This window comes from Convolutriloba macropyga, chromosome 8, assembly GCF_964194025.1.
Source record: "Convolutriloba macropyga chromosome 8, txConMacr16.3, whole genome shotgun sequence".
Taxonomy (NCBI): Eukaryota; Metazoa; Xenacoelomorpha; order Acoela; family Convolutidae; genus Convolutriloba; species Convolutriloba macropyga.
In genome coordinates, this window is record NC_134475.1 from 4,572,690 (window position 1) to 4,590,065 (window position 17,376).

At 35.3% G+C, this 17,376-nt stretch overlaps 1 protein-coding gene across 1 annotated transcript in view; it reads left to right on the plus strand.

Moving 5' to 3' along the window:
- The window catches only part of LOC142344399 (protein sel-1 homolog 3-like), a 43,764-nt gene extending 29,194 nt beyond the window's left edge, over window positions 1–14,570 (plus strand). The window contains exons 6-10 of the mRNA XM_075396011.1: window positions 3,786–3,924; window positions 6,065–6,244; window positions 6,812–7,086; window positions 11,781–12,038; window positions 13,968–14,570. Of these exons, the coding sequence (XP_075252126.1) occupies window positions 3,786–3,924; window positions 6,065–6,244; window positions 6,812–7,086; window positions 11,781–12,038; window positions 13,968–14,369 (1,254 nt within the window). The 3' untranslated portion in view covers window positions 14,370–14,570. The remainder of the gene's footprint in view (window positions 1–3,785; window positions 3,925–6,064; window positions 6,245–6,811; window positions 7,087–11,780; window positions 12,039–13,967) is intronic.
- The last annotated feature ends 2,806 nt before the right edge of the window (window positions 14,571–17,376 follow it).

Below are 17,376 nucleotides of genomic sequence, written 5' to 3' on the forward strand. Positions count from 1 at the left end.
ATTACTCTCTGTTTTTTTTTACAGGAAGTAGATTTGTTCATGCGGCATTTTGATCTGAAAGCGAAAGTAAGAAAAGCTGTCTTGGTGAACAGATTTTTGCTAAGCGAGAGAAGTTTTTTGATCATGCGCTGCGTTTAATGACATTTTGACTTTGAAAAGTAGTTTTTGACTGAATTGCATATATAGATATTCGTTTTTGGCCGTTTTTTCGTCTAATTGGCCCAGTTTTTTTGCTTTTAATTTGGTTTCTTATAGAAATAAATTTTATTCGATTCTACCTTGAAAGGTCAACCTCGGAAATTGATGCCACAGTGTTTTGCAGAGCCTGAAAATGCGTTTCAAATTGAAATTGGCACAATTCTTGATTTTTTTTTAGTTAATTTTTGGCTTTTTTTTCTATTAATTTCTTCATTTTTGGATCTTTTAACCGTCTTTTTGTCAAAAATCAGTTATTATGGCAACTTCTCTTTGATAATTCCTATACTCAACGCCTCTTTCCACCTCGATGTAATTTTGTTTCATAAAATTGTACATATGCTAATCCGATTTAGTTTTTTTCCGATTTTCGTCAGTTTTTTTTATGTCTTGGTTGTAATTGCTAGAATTAGTTTTTTGTGCAACTTGAGGGACTTCAATTTTGTTTCAATAAAAGTTCAATCATTTTTTGGCGTTAAGTATTGAAAAAAAAATTAAAACTTTTTCATAAATGCAGTCTTAACTTAAAAGTTCTTTGACCATTTTTTTGCAAAATGTTTCAATGTTTCTTATTTATGAATTTTGCTGTTTCCTATTTTTTGTTCTCCTCAGGAGCATAGATCTTTGTATTGGATGACTAGTTATCTTTTCTATGTCTTGAATGCTGAACAATGAAATGTATTCGTTTTTCTTGAATTTTTTAAATTGATTTTTAATTTTCAAAAATTAAAAATGTTTTTTTACGGTGTTCCTTGCATTGTGCCCATATTCTTCACATCATAGTTAGTATCATTCTACTTTTTTCGTGGCACCTATATTTTGTTTCGGTATATTGATTTGTTCATTGTAAAAAATTAATGATTTCAGCTTTTTCTTAGATTTTAGTCATTTCTTTGGTTTGCAATTGATTCCATTCCACTTGAGGAAGTACTGAGAGTTTGATAGCAAGCTTTTTCCAAAATCTCTTTTTATGACTATTTACTGCAGCCTTTTTCCGGCCTTGGTATTAATTAAAACGATTTTTTGCCTTTGAATATTCTTCTGCTGCTTATGTTTTTTCTATGATCAAATTGGTTTTTTGATTTAGTATGCAATCATGTTATCTAGCATTTGTACAACAAGGAACAGGTGTGTGTTGTTTTTTGTCTTAATTGCAGTGATTAGAAGTGTAATTATAGGTGTTTTCTGATTCTTAAATTTGAGCTATTTTAAAAGATTTAACTTAGTTTCTAAGATTATTATCTGCCGTTTGCTTTCGCGATCTTTTTCAGATTAGAATCATGAGTTATTTGAGGGCTATTGATAACCTTGTCAGCTTTTTTAGTCTATCATGTTTTTGACCATCTTAATTATTTTTGATTTTTTTAACGATATTAAACGTTTTCAATAATATAAAATTTTGCTTCATTTTTATTTCGTCGTTGCGATTTTTGTTACGACCATATGACGTCACAGCCACTTCAAATCTGCTTTATGATCATTCGTTCATGCAAATTGAACTGAAGTGCGTGCGTGACGTCATTTTTCGCTCTTTGTGGAGCGAGTTTCTTTGTTCATTCGCGTGATTAAATTTTTGGTCACACTTGACTTACCTCACTCTCAAAAATGACCTCCTCACTTTGAAATTGACTTTTATTAATAGCCGCACAGCGATAGCTGGGGCTATTATTGGCCTTCTCTTGGTTTTTTTTATTTCGTCGTCATGATTTTTGTTACGACCATATGACGTCACAGCCACTTTTTGTTCATTCGTTCATGCAATTTCAACTGAATTGCATGTGTGACGTCATTTTTCGCTCTTAGTGGAGCGAGTTTTTTTGTTCATGCGCGTGATTAAATTTTTGGTCACACTTGACTTACCTCACTCTCAAAAATGACTTCCTCACTTTGAAATTGACTTTTATTTACTTTAATTCAAAGAGATAAGGTCAAATGGGTGTGTGTTACTCTAAATGAAGGTTATTTGAGATCAGCTAATAGAGGCAGCAATAACTTATACAGATTTTTAATCAAAATATAACAGATCAGCCTTCAATGAAAAGACGAATTTTTTTGGTCTGTCTTTTTTACTGTTTTTTTAGACTGCCGATCTACGAATCTATTGCGGCTATTTTCTGGCAATCTGCCAGCTATGTTTTACTTTAATTAAAAGAGATAAGGTCAAATGGGTGTGTGTCACTCTCAATGAAGGTTATTTGAGAGCAGCTAATAGAGGCAGCTAAAATTTGTACCGATTTTTACTCAAATTATAACATATCAGCCTTCAATGAAACAGACGAATTTTTTTGGTCTGCCTTTTTTACTGTTTTTTTGAGACTGCAGATCTACGAAGCTATTGCGGCTATTTGCTGGCAATCTGCCAGCTATGTTTGTAAAGTTATGACCCGATCTGAAAAATGAGAGGTCCCATTAACTTTCGTATGAAGCAAACTGAAATTTATTACCTTGGCTGATTGTTTTTATTTTAAAAAGTGATGTTTTTGAAACTGGATGTTATTTATTCTTTGTTTTCTTTTCATATAGTCACTTTAAAAACTAATCGCGTTTTTTTCCAATGTGGCGTGCACTTGAGATTTTTTAAAACCTTTTCGGATAACGGCTTTTTGCCTTATATTCTTCAACGCTGTCTTTTCGTAAATGGTTACTGAATTTTTGAGTTTTGCCTGTTTGTCTTTATGTAGTCTTATGACTTAGTGCAACTACTGACAGGTCCCATTGGAGTTACACTGAAAGCGTATGGTTGTTATGACATTTTATTTTATTTGGCTTTGAAAACCTTGAGGAATTTTACCTTTTCCCCTCTCTTTTTTCTACTTGCTACTTAGTGTCATTAAGGCAGGTCCGATCTGCTTTTTAGTGACGTACAATTTAATTTCTTCATTTCTTCGTTTTATCTGGTGGCATTTTGATTTTATTGCTATTATTTTTTTAAAAATGGATGAAAAGTTTTGGCCATCATTAGTGTTTTTGTTGTTTTGAAACTTTCTATCTCTTTTCCTCATTTGGTAGACAATTATGTCAAAAATGTGGATGAGCGAGGTCTGTACAGTATGAGCAAACGTACATTGCAGAGCCTCCTTGCTTTGTCCTAAAATATAATTTGGCTGCATCCCAAAGTATTAAGTTGCACATACCTGAATGAATGGCAAAGTGGAAGGAAGCTCCAATTGCCCGTTTAGTTTTTTGACGGACAAAGTTTTTATGTAGCCAAGACTGAACAAATTGTTGTTTGATTTTGTATTGATAATGGTTTATATCGCCTGTAACGAGATGGGGCTGTCCATACCATTATAAAGGACTTCAAATATCATCTTTTTTTCCGTTTAGAAAGAGCCTGTTCCAGTTTACTGTTCCTGTTTACCTGTTCCAGTTTTCAGATTCAGAAAGAAACCCGAATTCTTCGGGTCATTAAACAAAGTCCGTAAGATTTTTATCTCCAGAAACCTAAACAAACTGTAGTAGTAATTTGAGTGATCGGCAATTCACTTAAAGGCAAGGGTGTATAATGAATAACTGCTCAATATCTATTGCATTAAAAAGTTGCAAGGCTTTAAATTACTACATGGTTTAATTTGCGTGTGTCTGTGCAGGGTATAGAGAGTGCAAGACAGGAGTTGAGTCAGATGTTGTTCTGGGGGTCTAAAGGGGTTGACAGAGACACAGGGGCAGCTGTGCAGTACTACAGACAGCTGGCACAAACAGGAGACTCTACTGGACAATTTGATCTAGGCTAGTCGCATCTCGACCTAACTTGTAGTCAAAATCTAATCTTGAAGGCATGTGTTGGGGTACTTCATCAGGCGGCTGAGGTCTACTGCGCCCTCAAATTGGCAGCAGTTTTCTACAAAAGTCAGATTAAAAATGATTCGAATTATTGAACCAACACTTCTAAAGAGAACATCAAGCTCACATAAGTTTTTGATGAAGTATCTTAAGACGCCCGATGAGCACTACCAAAATCCGAAACAGCTGTAGAATTCTGCTTTGGGATTGTTAATTGCTCTCGAACGGAGTTTGAAGCAATTATTGTAAACGTGTTGGTCCTTTTTTATGCAAAATTTTTGCTTGGCTGTTTTGGCTTTCCGAGTGGCTTCTACGCCATTGACTTTTTCGTTCTCTGCGAGCTAAACTTCTCTCATAAAAATGAACACTGAATACCGAACCATGTCAAGGAGTTTAAAACTGAGGTTAGTCCGGCAGTGTAAATTTTACAAATTACTAATTACTTTAACATTACAACAGAAAATCTGAGTGAATTCAATTTTCGTGGCATATTAAATGAAAAAAACGCATTAAGTATATACGTTTTTATACGTCAACCCAACTTCAGTGGGTCTGGTTCATATTTCCAAATTTAATGTCACGCCTTGTTGAACAAGTAACTTTCCACAAACAAGGGTTAAAAACTGAGCAGAAGAAAATTTCAAGCAGCCTGGGGAACTTTTTTGTTTTGTTTGATTTTCACTGGGTAGTTCATTCCAATCTAGTATTGCCAATCTCACAAATGAGTTCTGCATTTCGCTTGAAAAATTTTTCACGTTCCAGAACAATTTTTTGTCCTTTAGACTCATGAAGATTCCAAGTGACTAATGGACATCCAGTTCCTGGAGTAAAAGCGGGTCGTAACTTTTTAGTATTCCAAAAAAATTAATCTTTTGTTTGCAAAAGGAATTTAACGGTGAGTAGGTTCCGACTGCGTTTAATATCTTGAACAGATTCAAATTTTTGTCTATAATATTTTGCGCTTAATGCCCAGTTTAGCTGGTTTTCCAAGGAAACTATTAGATTTAAGACGAGTCTCAAAGGTTTTTTGTGCGATAGATTTTCTAATAGCGTAAATTGTTTTTATTCCTTGGGCCATTTTTCGTAGGATTTATTTAACTTGCCCTGGAAAAGTTATATTGTTGTCTACGTGAACCCCTAAATATTTTACTTCGAGTTTCTCGTCTATTAGACTTGAATTTATAATTATCTGTTCATTGAAGTCTTTCCTTTTGCTCTTACCAAATTTCATGAATTCTGTTTTTGAGGTATTTACTGTTAGTTGGTGTTGAAAATATTCAATTAGTTTGTTGGCAGTTTTTTCTAATTTGGCCTTGCTTATGGCAATGAAGTTGAAATAATCAAGTTAAAAAGGTTGAAAAAACAGTACCGTCAGCATATTGTATAAGTTCAGTTCCATTGTCAACTCGTGTTAACATATTTTTAATATACAGATTAAATTAAAGCTTTATCAAGGCCTTTGTTGAACGTTTTTTGTTTTCTTTCGCAAAAGTCAACTGCTGAACTCAAGTCACTGCAGTTCTCTTCTAAAAGTCAAATCCAAAACGCGCGGAAATAGGTGTAAATTTTTACTTAAAATTTAATTGGTAGACATAGTGATTTATAAGAAACTTTATCGTCATTTGAAGCTCCGCTTAGTGAATTTAGTTCCCCCCCCCCCCCCCCCCCCGCTGACTGAAGCAGGCTGGAATAGATTTGAGCTCCCACTAGTCGTTCGAGAGCAATTCTTTCGTCGTTAGATGGTTAGATGGTTATCTTTTTAGTGGCTCCTTTCTCGCCACTGTTGCTGAATTGTGTCGCTGAAGAGTGGTGGCAGAATCATAATCTAATTAACTGATCTGTGGGGATGTTACGCATTTTTTTAAATGTAACGAGAGTTGATTTAAAACATTGCAACGCATTTGTTATCGCCCTCTCGAAATTATTCAATAATTTGATGTGGCCTCGGAGTTTGATAACTTATCGATGGCGATAACAGCCGCGTTGCAAAGCCCTTTGTGGTCAACAATAAATACAATACAATTCATCATTTACAGCCGCCCAGTGAATCGCGAGCATTTCGTTTGACGCTCTGTAATTATATTAGGCATTGTGATGTTGCGTGGACAGGGTGGAGTGAAGAAGAATGAGGACGATGGTGTGTCGTACCTGAAGAGGGCGGCTGATCAAGGTCACCAGGGCGCAATCTCTGCACTGGGATGGCACTACTTAGTCAAACGTGACTATAAGTTTGCATACAAGTACCTCAAAATGGCCGCTGATCGTGGTACGTCATTTTTAATTGCTCTCGAACTGGGATCCTATTCGAAAATAATCGGAAGTTCATGTAGTTCTTGTAAGCATCATGCCAAAAATCATTTAAACTTACTCCTGGACCGGTTTCTTCGTTTAGACAGCTTCTCATTTCTCACAATGAGTATAGCGTCATCAAAAACAAGAAATGGATGGACACATGAATTGACAAACCAGAGCAAGTGACGTGACACCTTAGATATCTTTTTAGAAACTCTGCAAATTGTCATTTTAACCTCGCTTCAAATACCTACTAGCTATCCACATAACTTATGAATTATCTAGTTGATACAAACGGTTTTAATCAGCAAATTGTGTTCATAGTTTGTGAAAACCAGAACTCTGAATTTCCTGAAATTTTGGTAATGATACTAACAGTTAGAGTCAGTGTAAGAACTTTGCTTTTTATTCAATATGAAGGACCGTGACGCAGCTAAATTAATTACGCAAACAAAAGTTCAAGTTTATTACAAACAAGGAGAAAAAAATACACACAAAATAACTCGGAATAGATTTGTGCTGTTTATTTGTCATATTTTAGGCAACCCCGACGCAATGCATAATCTTGGCTATATGTACGAGAACGGCTTCGTCCACGGATCACCGAAGAACAACACTGCTTCCTATCTCTACTTCATAGACGCAGCAATGAAAGGACAGCCAGATTCTGCCCTTTCTTTATCAGCCGGACAGATTTACGGAGATGGCATTATGTTGCAGAATGCTACTTCAGCAGCTGCGTGGGCGAGGAATAATGCAGAACGTCTCTCGGCTGTTGGTCGACTGCTTCAGCAGGGGCTCAAGTCGTTTCTCAAAGTAATTCCAATTCGTGAATTTAAAAATAGCAATAATTTTATTAGTCCTGTCGAATGAGAAGCAATTATTGTAAACATGTGTATCTTTTTTATGCAAATTTTAGCTTGACCATTTTGCGCTTTCCTTCTAGAATAATCTTTGACTTCTCAAGTGACTTTTTCACGCACTTCTTTTTGATTATGAGTGATTTCAGTTGCTCTCACTCCAAAATGAAGTTTGTTGTTCAAACAAAACCAATTGTTAGAAAGTCGATGACAAGGACCTGATAGCTGAGTGGTTAATGCCTCTGTCATGGTGACGGAATCGAACAGAAGAGGAAGTGCTTCGAATCCTACCTTCGGCGGATGTTTTTGCACCCATAGTTTTATCTAAGCTACAGCCCCTGCATTAAATTGCGCTACCTGTCATTCGAGAGCATTTTTTCCGACGTTAATTATAGCTGTAAGCTGAGCGGAGCTATATTGCGGTGCTCATGGTTTTTTGTTTCGTCGTCTGACGCTCTTTTTTGTTTTAAATTTGTTCACACAGTAAAAGCGAAAAAGTCAAATTTTCTGAATGGCTTCTTCCTCTCACAAACGGCGTTTGCGCGCGTGACGTCATTTCTCATTCTTTCTCAAAGGTTTTAAGATCATTTGCGTGATTAGATTTTGATCATACGTGACTTACCTCACTCAATAAAATGACTTTTGCACTTTAAAACTTAAGTTTAATTTGAATTAGTTTAAGGTCAAAGGAACTTATATGTGCTGTAAATGTCCCTAATAAAAGGCTTCTTCGAAATGAATGATAACACGCTTTATTAATTTATCGCTGAATGTTTATTACCTAGCATTTTGAGAGGCGTGGATTTTTTTTTCAAGTTAGATCTGTCTCTGTTTCTATCTTTATTATATGGCACGCAATCCTATTCTTTCGCAGCTATTCCGGCAATGTGCCGGCTATTTTTGGTTTTTGTTTCTTTTGAGGCTATTCTGGGTGCTACCGATTGTTCATGTGACCGATAAATTTTTGTGATTTTTCGTCTTGAGAAACGGGATAAACATGTAAAGCCCAAGGCCATTAATTCGCTGAGCAGTTCTGTTCTCTGACCATTGCTAGTCTAAGAATGTGATTCACCAAAATTGCTGAGGAGGCTAAGTCAGCGCTGTGAAGGCAATTCATTGAACTTTAGACCCCTCCAAAAACGTTAGTTTCCTCATACGCAAAAACCGCGAAAGCTATTCACACAGATCTTTGAAAGCAAAACTTTTGTTCGCAGTAAAAAAAAGTTGCAGGTGTCTTAGTTACCATAGCTTTCCTCTTCTTCTGAGCCGGCTGCTATACGGGGGTGCATTTTTTACTGTTCAAATAGAGAAATTGATTTATATCGGTGCGCTGTCTTTTTTAAGATATGTTCACACATTTATGATTTTTGAAATCAACTTGAAGTGATGATTTTATTTTGATCACGCCGAAACAAGAAGTGGAGGTAAAATTCGAGTGGTTTTTGGAGGGAAATTTTTCTATTGCATTTTCAAAGTAGAGAGAGTAAACGGTGTTCTAAAACTGTGCTCTCCCGATTTTGATTTTCTGACATGTGGCAATTTGATATTGATTTTAATATTTTTTTTGGATTTTTCTATCGGATATTTTTCTAAATGGTGTTTTCAATATCTTCAAGGTCCATTCAAGATCTAGTTTTGTTTATTCAATAAAACATTTTCGATTTGTTCAGATTTTGTGATGTTATGTTTTTACAATCCCAAAAATTTGGATTGTATTGGTGCTCTGTCTTTTTTGTAAGATATTTTAACACATTTTTTCATGACCTTGACTTTTCAAAACGGGATAAACAAGTAGAGCCTAGTTGGCATTGAGTTTCATTAGAGGCCCCAAGCTGGCGTCAGCAGTCTTTCAATTGTACAGAGTCTTGAATCTGCTGGGAGAGCCTACATTCAATGTGAAATGGTCAATTTTTTCTTTACTTTCTGAGTCCAAAATGGTTCAATTTCTTATGATTTCGTCATTTTTAGTTTTCTTGTTAGATGGGTATTTAAATAACGTTTTTCAAAGACCACAAAGGTCTATTGCAAGCCATAAATCTTTTTCATGTCTGTTTTAGTTATGCATTTGGTAATGTTTATATAATTTGGTAAAGCAAACTGAAACACCGAAAATGATGTTGATTTTTCCAAGTTTTGTCAAAATTATTTTGTCATTTGAGTTTTTTATTCCGTAGGGGTCAATGAATCAATTTAAGGCCTCGAGTTTGATTACTAGATGATTTCTAGAAACAATGGGTTGGATCTGAAAATATCAAAAACTTTAGCGGCATTTCAATGAAATTTGCGGTTCTTCTCAATTTTTATTAAAATCTTTGTGGTTTTTACTTTTGTTATCTTTTAGGGTCATCTTTTAGTTTTTATGAGCTTAAGGTTGGTTTATGAGACAAATAGTTTCTAGAGACTAAAAAAATTGTTTTCAACATATGAATGTTTCAATTTTCGGCGACGTCTCTAAAATTGCAACCGTTATCAAGTTCTTTGAAACTTTTTCTCTTTTTTAAAGATCTTTGATCTCTGGAGCCATTGAATTTTTTATGAGCTCAACGATTGATTATTAGATAGTTTTAGTGCCAGTGAAATGCTTTTTAAGATATTAGTTTCATAATTTACGGATACTTTTCAATAAATTTTACATTTTCAAAATTTTCACAAACTTTTTATTTACGTTATCTTATCGGTAGGGTTCATGAAATTTTTTAAAAGTTTTTTGTAATGTAATAATTTGTATATTTGACTGGCATAATTTTCCGTTTTGTGGTCAGTAGCGTCAAGAACTTGAACAAAATTATGTTGTTTTTTTTAATTTCAAACTAAAATTTTTTGTCGTTCTTGCTTCTGTTTGCCTCTTACGTGCAGCAAGATCTGTGCTCGCATGCAAGTTAAATGCTATACAATTATTAGCAGGACATTTTTGGTTTTTAAATTATAAGTATGAAGAGTTAGACAACTTTGCGATGATTTTCTTTTGTTCTTTGAGGTTTTCGGTATGTTTTGTCATTTTCAAATTTTCTGAGCTCAAGTATTCAAAATAATAGCTGGTAGGGTACAGTAGTTTTTTGTTTCATTCACCTCTTGGTATTGTATTTCAGGACTTGGCCTGCTATGTTTTTTAATTCCTCGGACAAAATTTGTTTCGTTTTACCTTCTTAAACCTTGTTAATAGCCACACAGCGATAGCTGGGGCTATTATTGGCCTTCTCTTGGTTTTTTGTAATTCAAAGAATTTGAATTGTATTGGGGCGCTGTCTTTTTTTATGATCTGTTCACACATTTTCATGATTTTTGAAGTCAAATTGGAGTAGTGATTTTGGTCACGCCGAAACAGGAAGTGGAGCGAAAAAGCCAGTGGTTTTACGGTGTGAAAGCTTTTCGCTCTAAATATAAAACAGAGTGAGAAAACGGTGTTTGAACAAAAATTCGCTTTCTCGCTAGTGGTTTTATGTTCACATGCGGCAATTTCGCTTTGATTTTTACAGTTTTTTCGATTTTTTGGATCGGATTTTTTTCTAAATGGTTTTCCCAATCCATTCATAGTCCGTTCTAGGTCTAGTTTTCTGTTTAGTCAATGAAAATTCTTTGAATTGTACGTCAGTACTTGTCCTGCTATGTTTTTTATTTCGTCGTCATGATTTTTGTTACGACCATATGACGTCACAACCACTTTTTGTTCATTCGTTCATGCAATTTCAACTGAATTGCATGTGTGACGTCATTTTTCGCTCTTAGTGGAGCGAGTTTTTTTGTTCATGCGCGTGATTAAATTTTTGGTCACACTTGACTTACCTCACTCTCAAAAATGACTTCCTCAATTTGAAATTGAGTTTTATTTATTTTAATTCAAAGAGATAAGGTCAAATGGGTGTGTGTCACTCTAAATGAAGGTTATTTCAGATCAGCTAATAGAGGCAGCAATAACTTATACAGATTTTTAATCAAAATATAACAGATCAGCCTTCAATGAAAAGACGAATTTCTTGGTCTGTCTTTTTTACTGTTTTTTTAGACTGCCGATCTACGAATCTATTGCGGCTATTTTCTGCCAATCTGCCAGCTATGTTTCATTTTGCGTGAAATCTTTCCGACTTCTCCTGGCTTGTTTCACTCTCCTCTCATTTTGCTTAAAGTTCTTTTAAACAGTGGTTGCCCAGCAAAACAATCTGGTATCAACAGACTCATTATCGAGAAACAGAATAAAAAGTAGAAATGTTAAACCCGAATTTTAGATACCCGACAAGTCTTAGTTATCGTTTCTAATGCTTTTTGGTCATCATACTAGCCCATGTATCCTCTTGTTAAGAAACAGGACTTTAAAGATTAAAGATTGCACTTAAAAGATTTTTTGTACAACAATCAATTTCTTTTTTTCGTTCTTTCAATCCTAATCGGGGTTATGGGTTTCAATGGAGGCTCTTTTCGAAAATGTGCCGGGTATGTTTTTTTCCTCTTGGACGTGTTTTCACTCTGATTATGGTTTCGTATAGTCGTATACACTGATTATGGTTTTGTATAGCCGTATGAGAGGTGCGATTATCCATTACAAATAGTATATACCATACTAAAGTTGCATTAATATCAATTGTAGATGTGCAATGATAAAATCCTCCTGGGAAAGGAAACACTAACTATACTATAATTGTTGCTGTGCCCTAGGACAAGTTCTCAGAAGCTCTCATGTTCTACATGATGGCTGCCGAGACTGGAGTTGAAGTTGCTTCATTCAACATGGCCTACTTATGTGAGAATGAAGATGCATCTGAGATAGCCAACAGCTACATTGGAGCTCACTGTGCCTACCACTACTACAATAAATCCCTCAATAGTTTCACTCCCCACTCTTACGCTGTCAATCGAGTCGGTGATTTCTACTTCTTTGGGTGCAGTGCAGAACAGCCCTCCGATATTGACAAGGTTTGTTGAATCCAATCTCATCAAGCTGTTGAATCATTTTTTGTTCTCAGCTTTTAATTTCGCTCAAATGAATGTTTTGGCAATGTTATTTGGATCCTCTGGGCCTTTTCTATGCAATTTTTGAGTTCAAACTATGTTTTCTGCACCAAGTCGGGTTTATTTACCCCCGGAAGCTTAATTGATCCTTAAACAGTTGAATTAATCATCTAGTGTTATTAATTACTCTCAAACGATGTTTGTACCAATTATATTAGTCCTGTGGCCTTTTTACCCGACTTTTTGCTCGACGATTCTTTGTCTGGTATTTTTTTACTTTTCGTCCTGAAAAACGGGAGTAAACTGGTGAAAACCCTTAGAGCGTTAAGCGTCTGTTCGGTGCTCTTAGAGTTCTAGTACTCTAAGTGTATGTTTCATCAACGAGTGCAAATGAAAGCTCTCGTTTCATTAAAAAATCGATCGCCCGGCTATTTCAGTCAAGTTGAACAAGTTTTACAGAAGTTGTCTTTCTCATGGCCAAAGTGTCCTAGTTGAGGCAGAGAAAAATACTTATTGAGTATAGCGCCAGTGAAAATGACAGACGTGTCAACCATAAAGACTTTTCAGACCAGCCAGTCAAAAATAAGAAAAATACAGTTCTTGTTTCTGATTGGACCAGAGCTGCATAGTTCACTCACCATAATTGCCATGTATTAAGATACGATGTGCAAATTACTTCAAATATTCTTAGAAATCAAGGTGTAATCTGTGTGAGTACTAATTTCTCTGTTGGCTGTGATAGCTTCTTATCAAGTCCCACGTGCCGCTGAGGCGTGGCCAAATGAATGCATTTTTTCTTTCAAAACATTAGACTATGCTTTGTGGAGGCTAATTTCTCAGCCGATTAGATTGATTTCAAAGTCTTTATTTTGACACGTTGGTGGAAATTTGCACTCGAATGTAATTAAGGGTCACAGCCTTTGTGTATACATGTGTTCTTAATCACACTTGTGTACTACTTTTATGTTCGCGACTTTAAGAGGAATAATGATGTTAGCAGCGAGAAGACGGAAGTATAGTTCACACGAGTGAAATGTGAAATCGGATTACATATGTTTGCATGAATAACTGCAGCAAGAAAACTTAAAAGTTACAAATTTTGACGTCGTCGGGTATCTTGGGAGTTATTAACTTCTAATCACGAAACGTGTACATTTTTAATAGCCGACGTCAGCCTCGCTGCGGCTATTATTTAGGTGCTCTCCTTTTTTTATTTCACCTTATCTTTTTATCACGTTTTTCGTTTTACATACGTTACAATTTTCACGCTTGACTTCTGAACTACCTAACTCGCTGTTTCATCTGAATGGATTTTAAAATCTTTCTCGCGTTGAATTACGCAATGCAGGGAATTCGGTAAGAGTCAGAAGAGCAACGTCATAAGAAACGGGATAAAGCCCGGTCATTAAGTCATAGTGCATTAGGTTATAATTTTTTAGAGCAATTGCTATCTGACATCAGTATTCAGCTTATTTGCTTTCAATTTAGAAGCTGAATTAAGTATAGTTTTAGAATCTAACTGAAACTCCATTCCGCATTAGAACACTTTTTGAATCTTAGGATTTTTTTAAAATTTTGATCTCTTCTTTTTTTCTTCTGTTTCAATCCCGATGTGCGTCAAACGGGTCAGCGGCGGGTATTTTCCGGCAATCTATCGGCTATGTTTTACCCCTTGAAGCATTAATCATCAAAATAAAATCAATTTTTAATCCTTAGCTTAGCAGGTGCATTTTTATTTGTTACGTCTAATTTGCACGTGCATTTTTATACATAATGAAATAAGTTCTGATTTACAATGGATTCTGTTTAATTGCTTCTAATGATAAAACTCACTGTGGTGTCAATAACGAAAATGCCCCTGAAAATATAGTTATACCCTTGTCAACATTTCAGGCCCTGGAGCATTATATCTGGGCAGCCGAAATGAATGACCCACAGGCTTTCTACAACCTAGCCTACATCGCACAGATGGGCTACCATATTGTACCCGAACTTAAGAAGTCACACCTACACATACCTCCAAATGAGTTATCAGATCACGAATCGCTTCAATTTTTCCTCTTTTCGAAATGCGAGGAGTTGGAAATTGCAGCGGACCCTGAAAACAAAATTTTAACACCGTGTGCAATCGCCAAGTATAACTGGTTATTGAATAAAACCTACAAAAGTTATAAAACTGAGATCCAATCTGCAACTGTGATTGTTATTCTGACACTGATGATTTTACTGTGCTATTTTTCTGTCTACAAAAGAGGTCGATATTTCACAACGCCATATATGATTAACAGTGTGTAAAATTTTGTTGATTCCCAAGTTTGCAAATGATCAATTGCAATTTAATTACTTAACGAACTCAAATAATAGTTTCCTAGTGTTTGATCTAATTTAATCATCGCTCCTTTTATAAATTAATCTTGAACGAATTGGGGCGGAAAATTGTAGTAATACGTGTCTTTTTATGCAAAATATGCCGGACTGATTTTGATTTTCGACCTACTTGTTTTGCCTTTGAGACTTTGCGTGATCTTGCTTGATTTGGATTGTCAATTATTTTAAGCACCTGAGCTTGAACTGGGTTTAAACTTACTGTTAAGCGATTCAGATCGAACAACCTAATGTAAATTGTATATAAGTATTGTACGCAGCCAATGTACGAAAAGGCAAATTTCAATAAACTTGGCATTTTGTAGAATCGAGTCGCCAAAACGTGTCCCCACAATTCGGATGTTTTCAAGGCTGGAATTTAGTAAAGCGTGGAAATAAATTACGTACATGGAGGAGAGGGCCGACATTTTCTCACGATTATTCACGGATAAATATCCACCATTTTGAGAAAGTAATTAGCATAAAATTTTATTCCCGAAATTTATTAGTAATTATTGAGACCAAACTGAAAGGCTCAATTGTTCGTGTCTTCGTAATCCACCAATTGCATTGAGAAGGAAATTTCTGAAAATAATCTCCAATCAGGAGATCATTCATTTCGGTAATTAGATACTGTAACAGTGGGAATGGGTGACGTGGAAATTAGTTACATATAGTGTGGAAACTGGTAACTCATGCAGTTGAAACGAGTGACGAAAGATTGTGACAGGCTTTCACTTCATAGCGCGGGCACATGTAACCATTTTTGAAGGACGTTTGAACTAATTTAGCGTAGTTGCAGTAGTTTCAACACACGCCTAGGGATCTAAATATGGGTCGTGAAAAAAGCGGACAAAATCAAGTATCTGCACTGATTGTTTGCACATTGGCCATGTAATGATCAGTTGGTGCAATGATTAGCACATTACGCTGGCAATTACGAAGTGCTAGTTCGAATCCAGTATCAGTCCATTATCCACAGTTTTAGCGCCTGCTTAGAATCCCTAACACTTAATTCTCAAAGTAAACTAACACCTTCGCCAAAATTGGTTTTTAATAGCCGGAAAACTAGCGCGAGTATTAATGGTTTCATTGTGGTTTTATACATTTCAGAGGCGCTGCTTTTTCAAGACCCTAACCCAATTCAATCATAGTCCGTTCTAGGTCTAGTTTTTTGTTTAGTCAATGAAAATTCTTTGAATTTTACGTCAGCACTTGTCCTGCTATGTTTTTTTACAATTCAAAGAATTTGAATTGTATTGGGGCGCTGTCTTTTTTTTAAGATCTGTTCACACATTTTCATGATTTTTGAAGTCAAATTGGAGTAGTGATTTTGGTCACGCCGAAACAGGAAATGGAGCGAAAAAGCGAGCGGTTTTGCGGCGTGAATTTTTTTCGCTCTAATTTTAAAGTAGAGTGAGAAAACGGTGTTTGAACAAAAATTCGGTTTCTCGGTAGTTTTTTTTGTTCACATGCGGCAATTTCACTCTGATTTTTACTGTTTTTTCGATTTTTTGGATTGGATTTTTTTCTAAATGGTTTTCCCAATCCATTCACAGCTCATTCTAGGCCTAGTTTTTTATTTGAATTAAATTTTCATTTCTCGCTGGGGGTTTTTCTGTTCACATGCGGCATTTTGATATTGATTTTCTGTTTTTTCTTATTTTTTTGATCTCATTTTTTTAAAAATGGTTTTCTGAATTCACTCATAAACCATTCTAGGTCTAATTTTCCTGTTTAGTCAATGAAAATTCTTTGAATTGTACGTCAGGACTTGTCCTGCTATGTTTTTTTTTCTTCAAGATTTTTGTTACGACCACATTACGTGACAACCACTTCAAATCTGCTTTTTGTTTAGTCGTTCATGCAATTTCAACTGAAGTGCGTGCGTGACGCCATTTTTCGCTCTTAGCGAAGCGAGTTTTTTTGTTCATTCGCGTGATTAGATTTTTGGTCACACGTTACTTACCTCACTCTCGAAAATGACTTCCTGAGTTTGAAATTGATTTTTATTTACTTTAATTCAAAGAGATAAGGTCAAATGGGTGTGAGTCAGTAAATGAAGGTTATTTGAGAGCAGCTAATAGAGGCAGCAGTAACTTATACAGATTCCTAATCAAAGTTTAACATCTTAGCCTTCAATGAAAAGACTAATTTTTTTGGTTTGTCTTTTTTACTGTTTTTTTTGTTGCTACGAACCTGTTGCGGCTATTTTCTGGCAATCTGCCAGCCATGTTTGTTTCCTTGTCGTCCTAGTTTTTCTATTGATGATATCTAGCACTCAGATACCGAATTTAGCTGCGTGATGTCATTTATTAAATTATTGGTGTATTTTTTTAATCAATCATATGAATAATTTAGAAACATTTATGTTTTTCAAATCTGAATTTCCTGTGCCAAATTTATTTCTCGCAAACAGTATACCTGTGTAATTTTATAATTGTGTAATACCATTCAATTGAGGACTCATAGTAGTAAATCTTAAGCATGTTGTTTTTCTTAGCAATTATGTCTTGAAAATTGAGCTACGAAAATGTCCTGTCGAAGTTCTATTTTTATTAACTGGGAAGTAAAATCTGAATCTAGTATTGACCTCGCTGTTTTGTAAGACTGGAATAGAAAGAGTTTGTTATGGCAACCGGTTGTTCATCTCTTTTCTGTATTGATTTTGGATTGATGATTTTGATCTTACAGAAACCGAAACTGGAGCGAAACAGCACATGCTATTGTGCAGTAAATTGTTTATTCGGTATATTTGCAATATAGTAAAAATATAGTTGACCATAGTCTCGTGAGTTTTTTTTCTGTTTCGTCGAAGTGTTGCAGTTTGACTTCTTTTCTGATGAATTCCTCACTTGTTTCAGTCAATTTTTTCGGAATTGTTTCTCACATAACAAGTTTGGAATCGTGAAATGGTCTGTCTGTTTGGAACTATTCG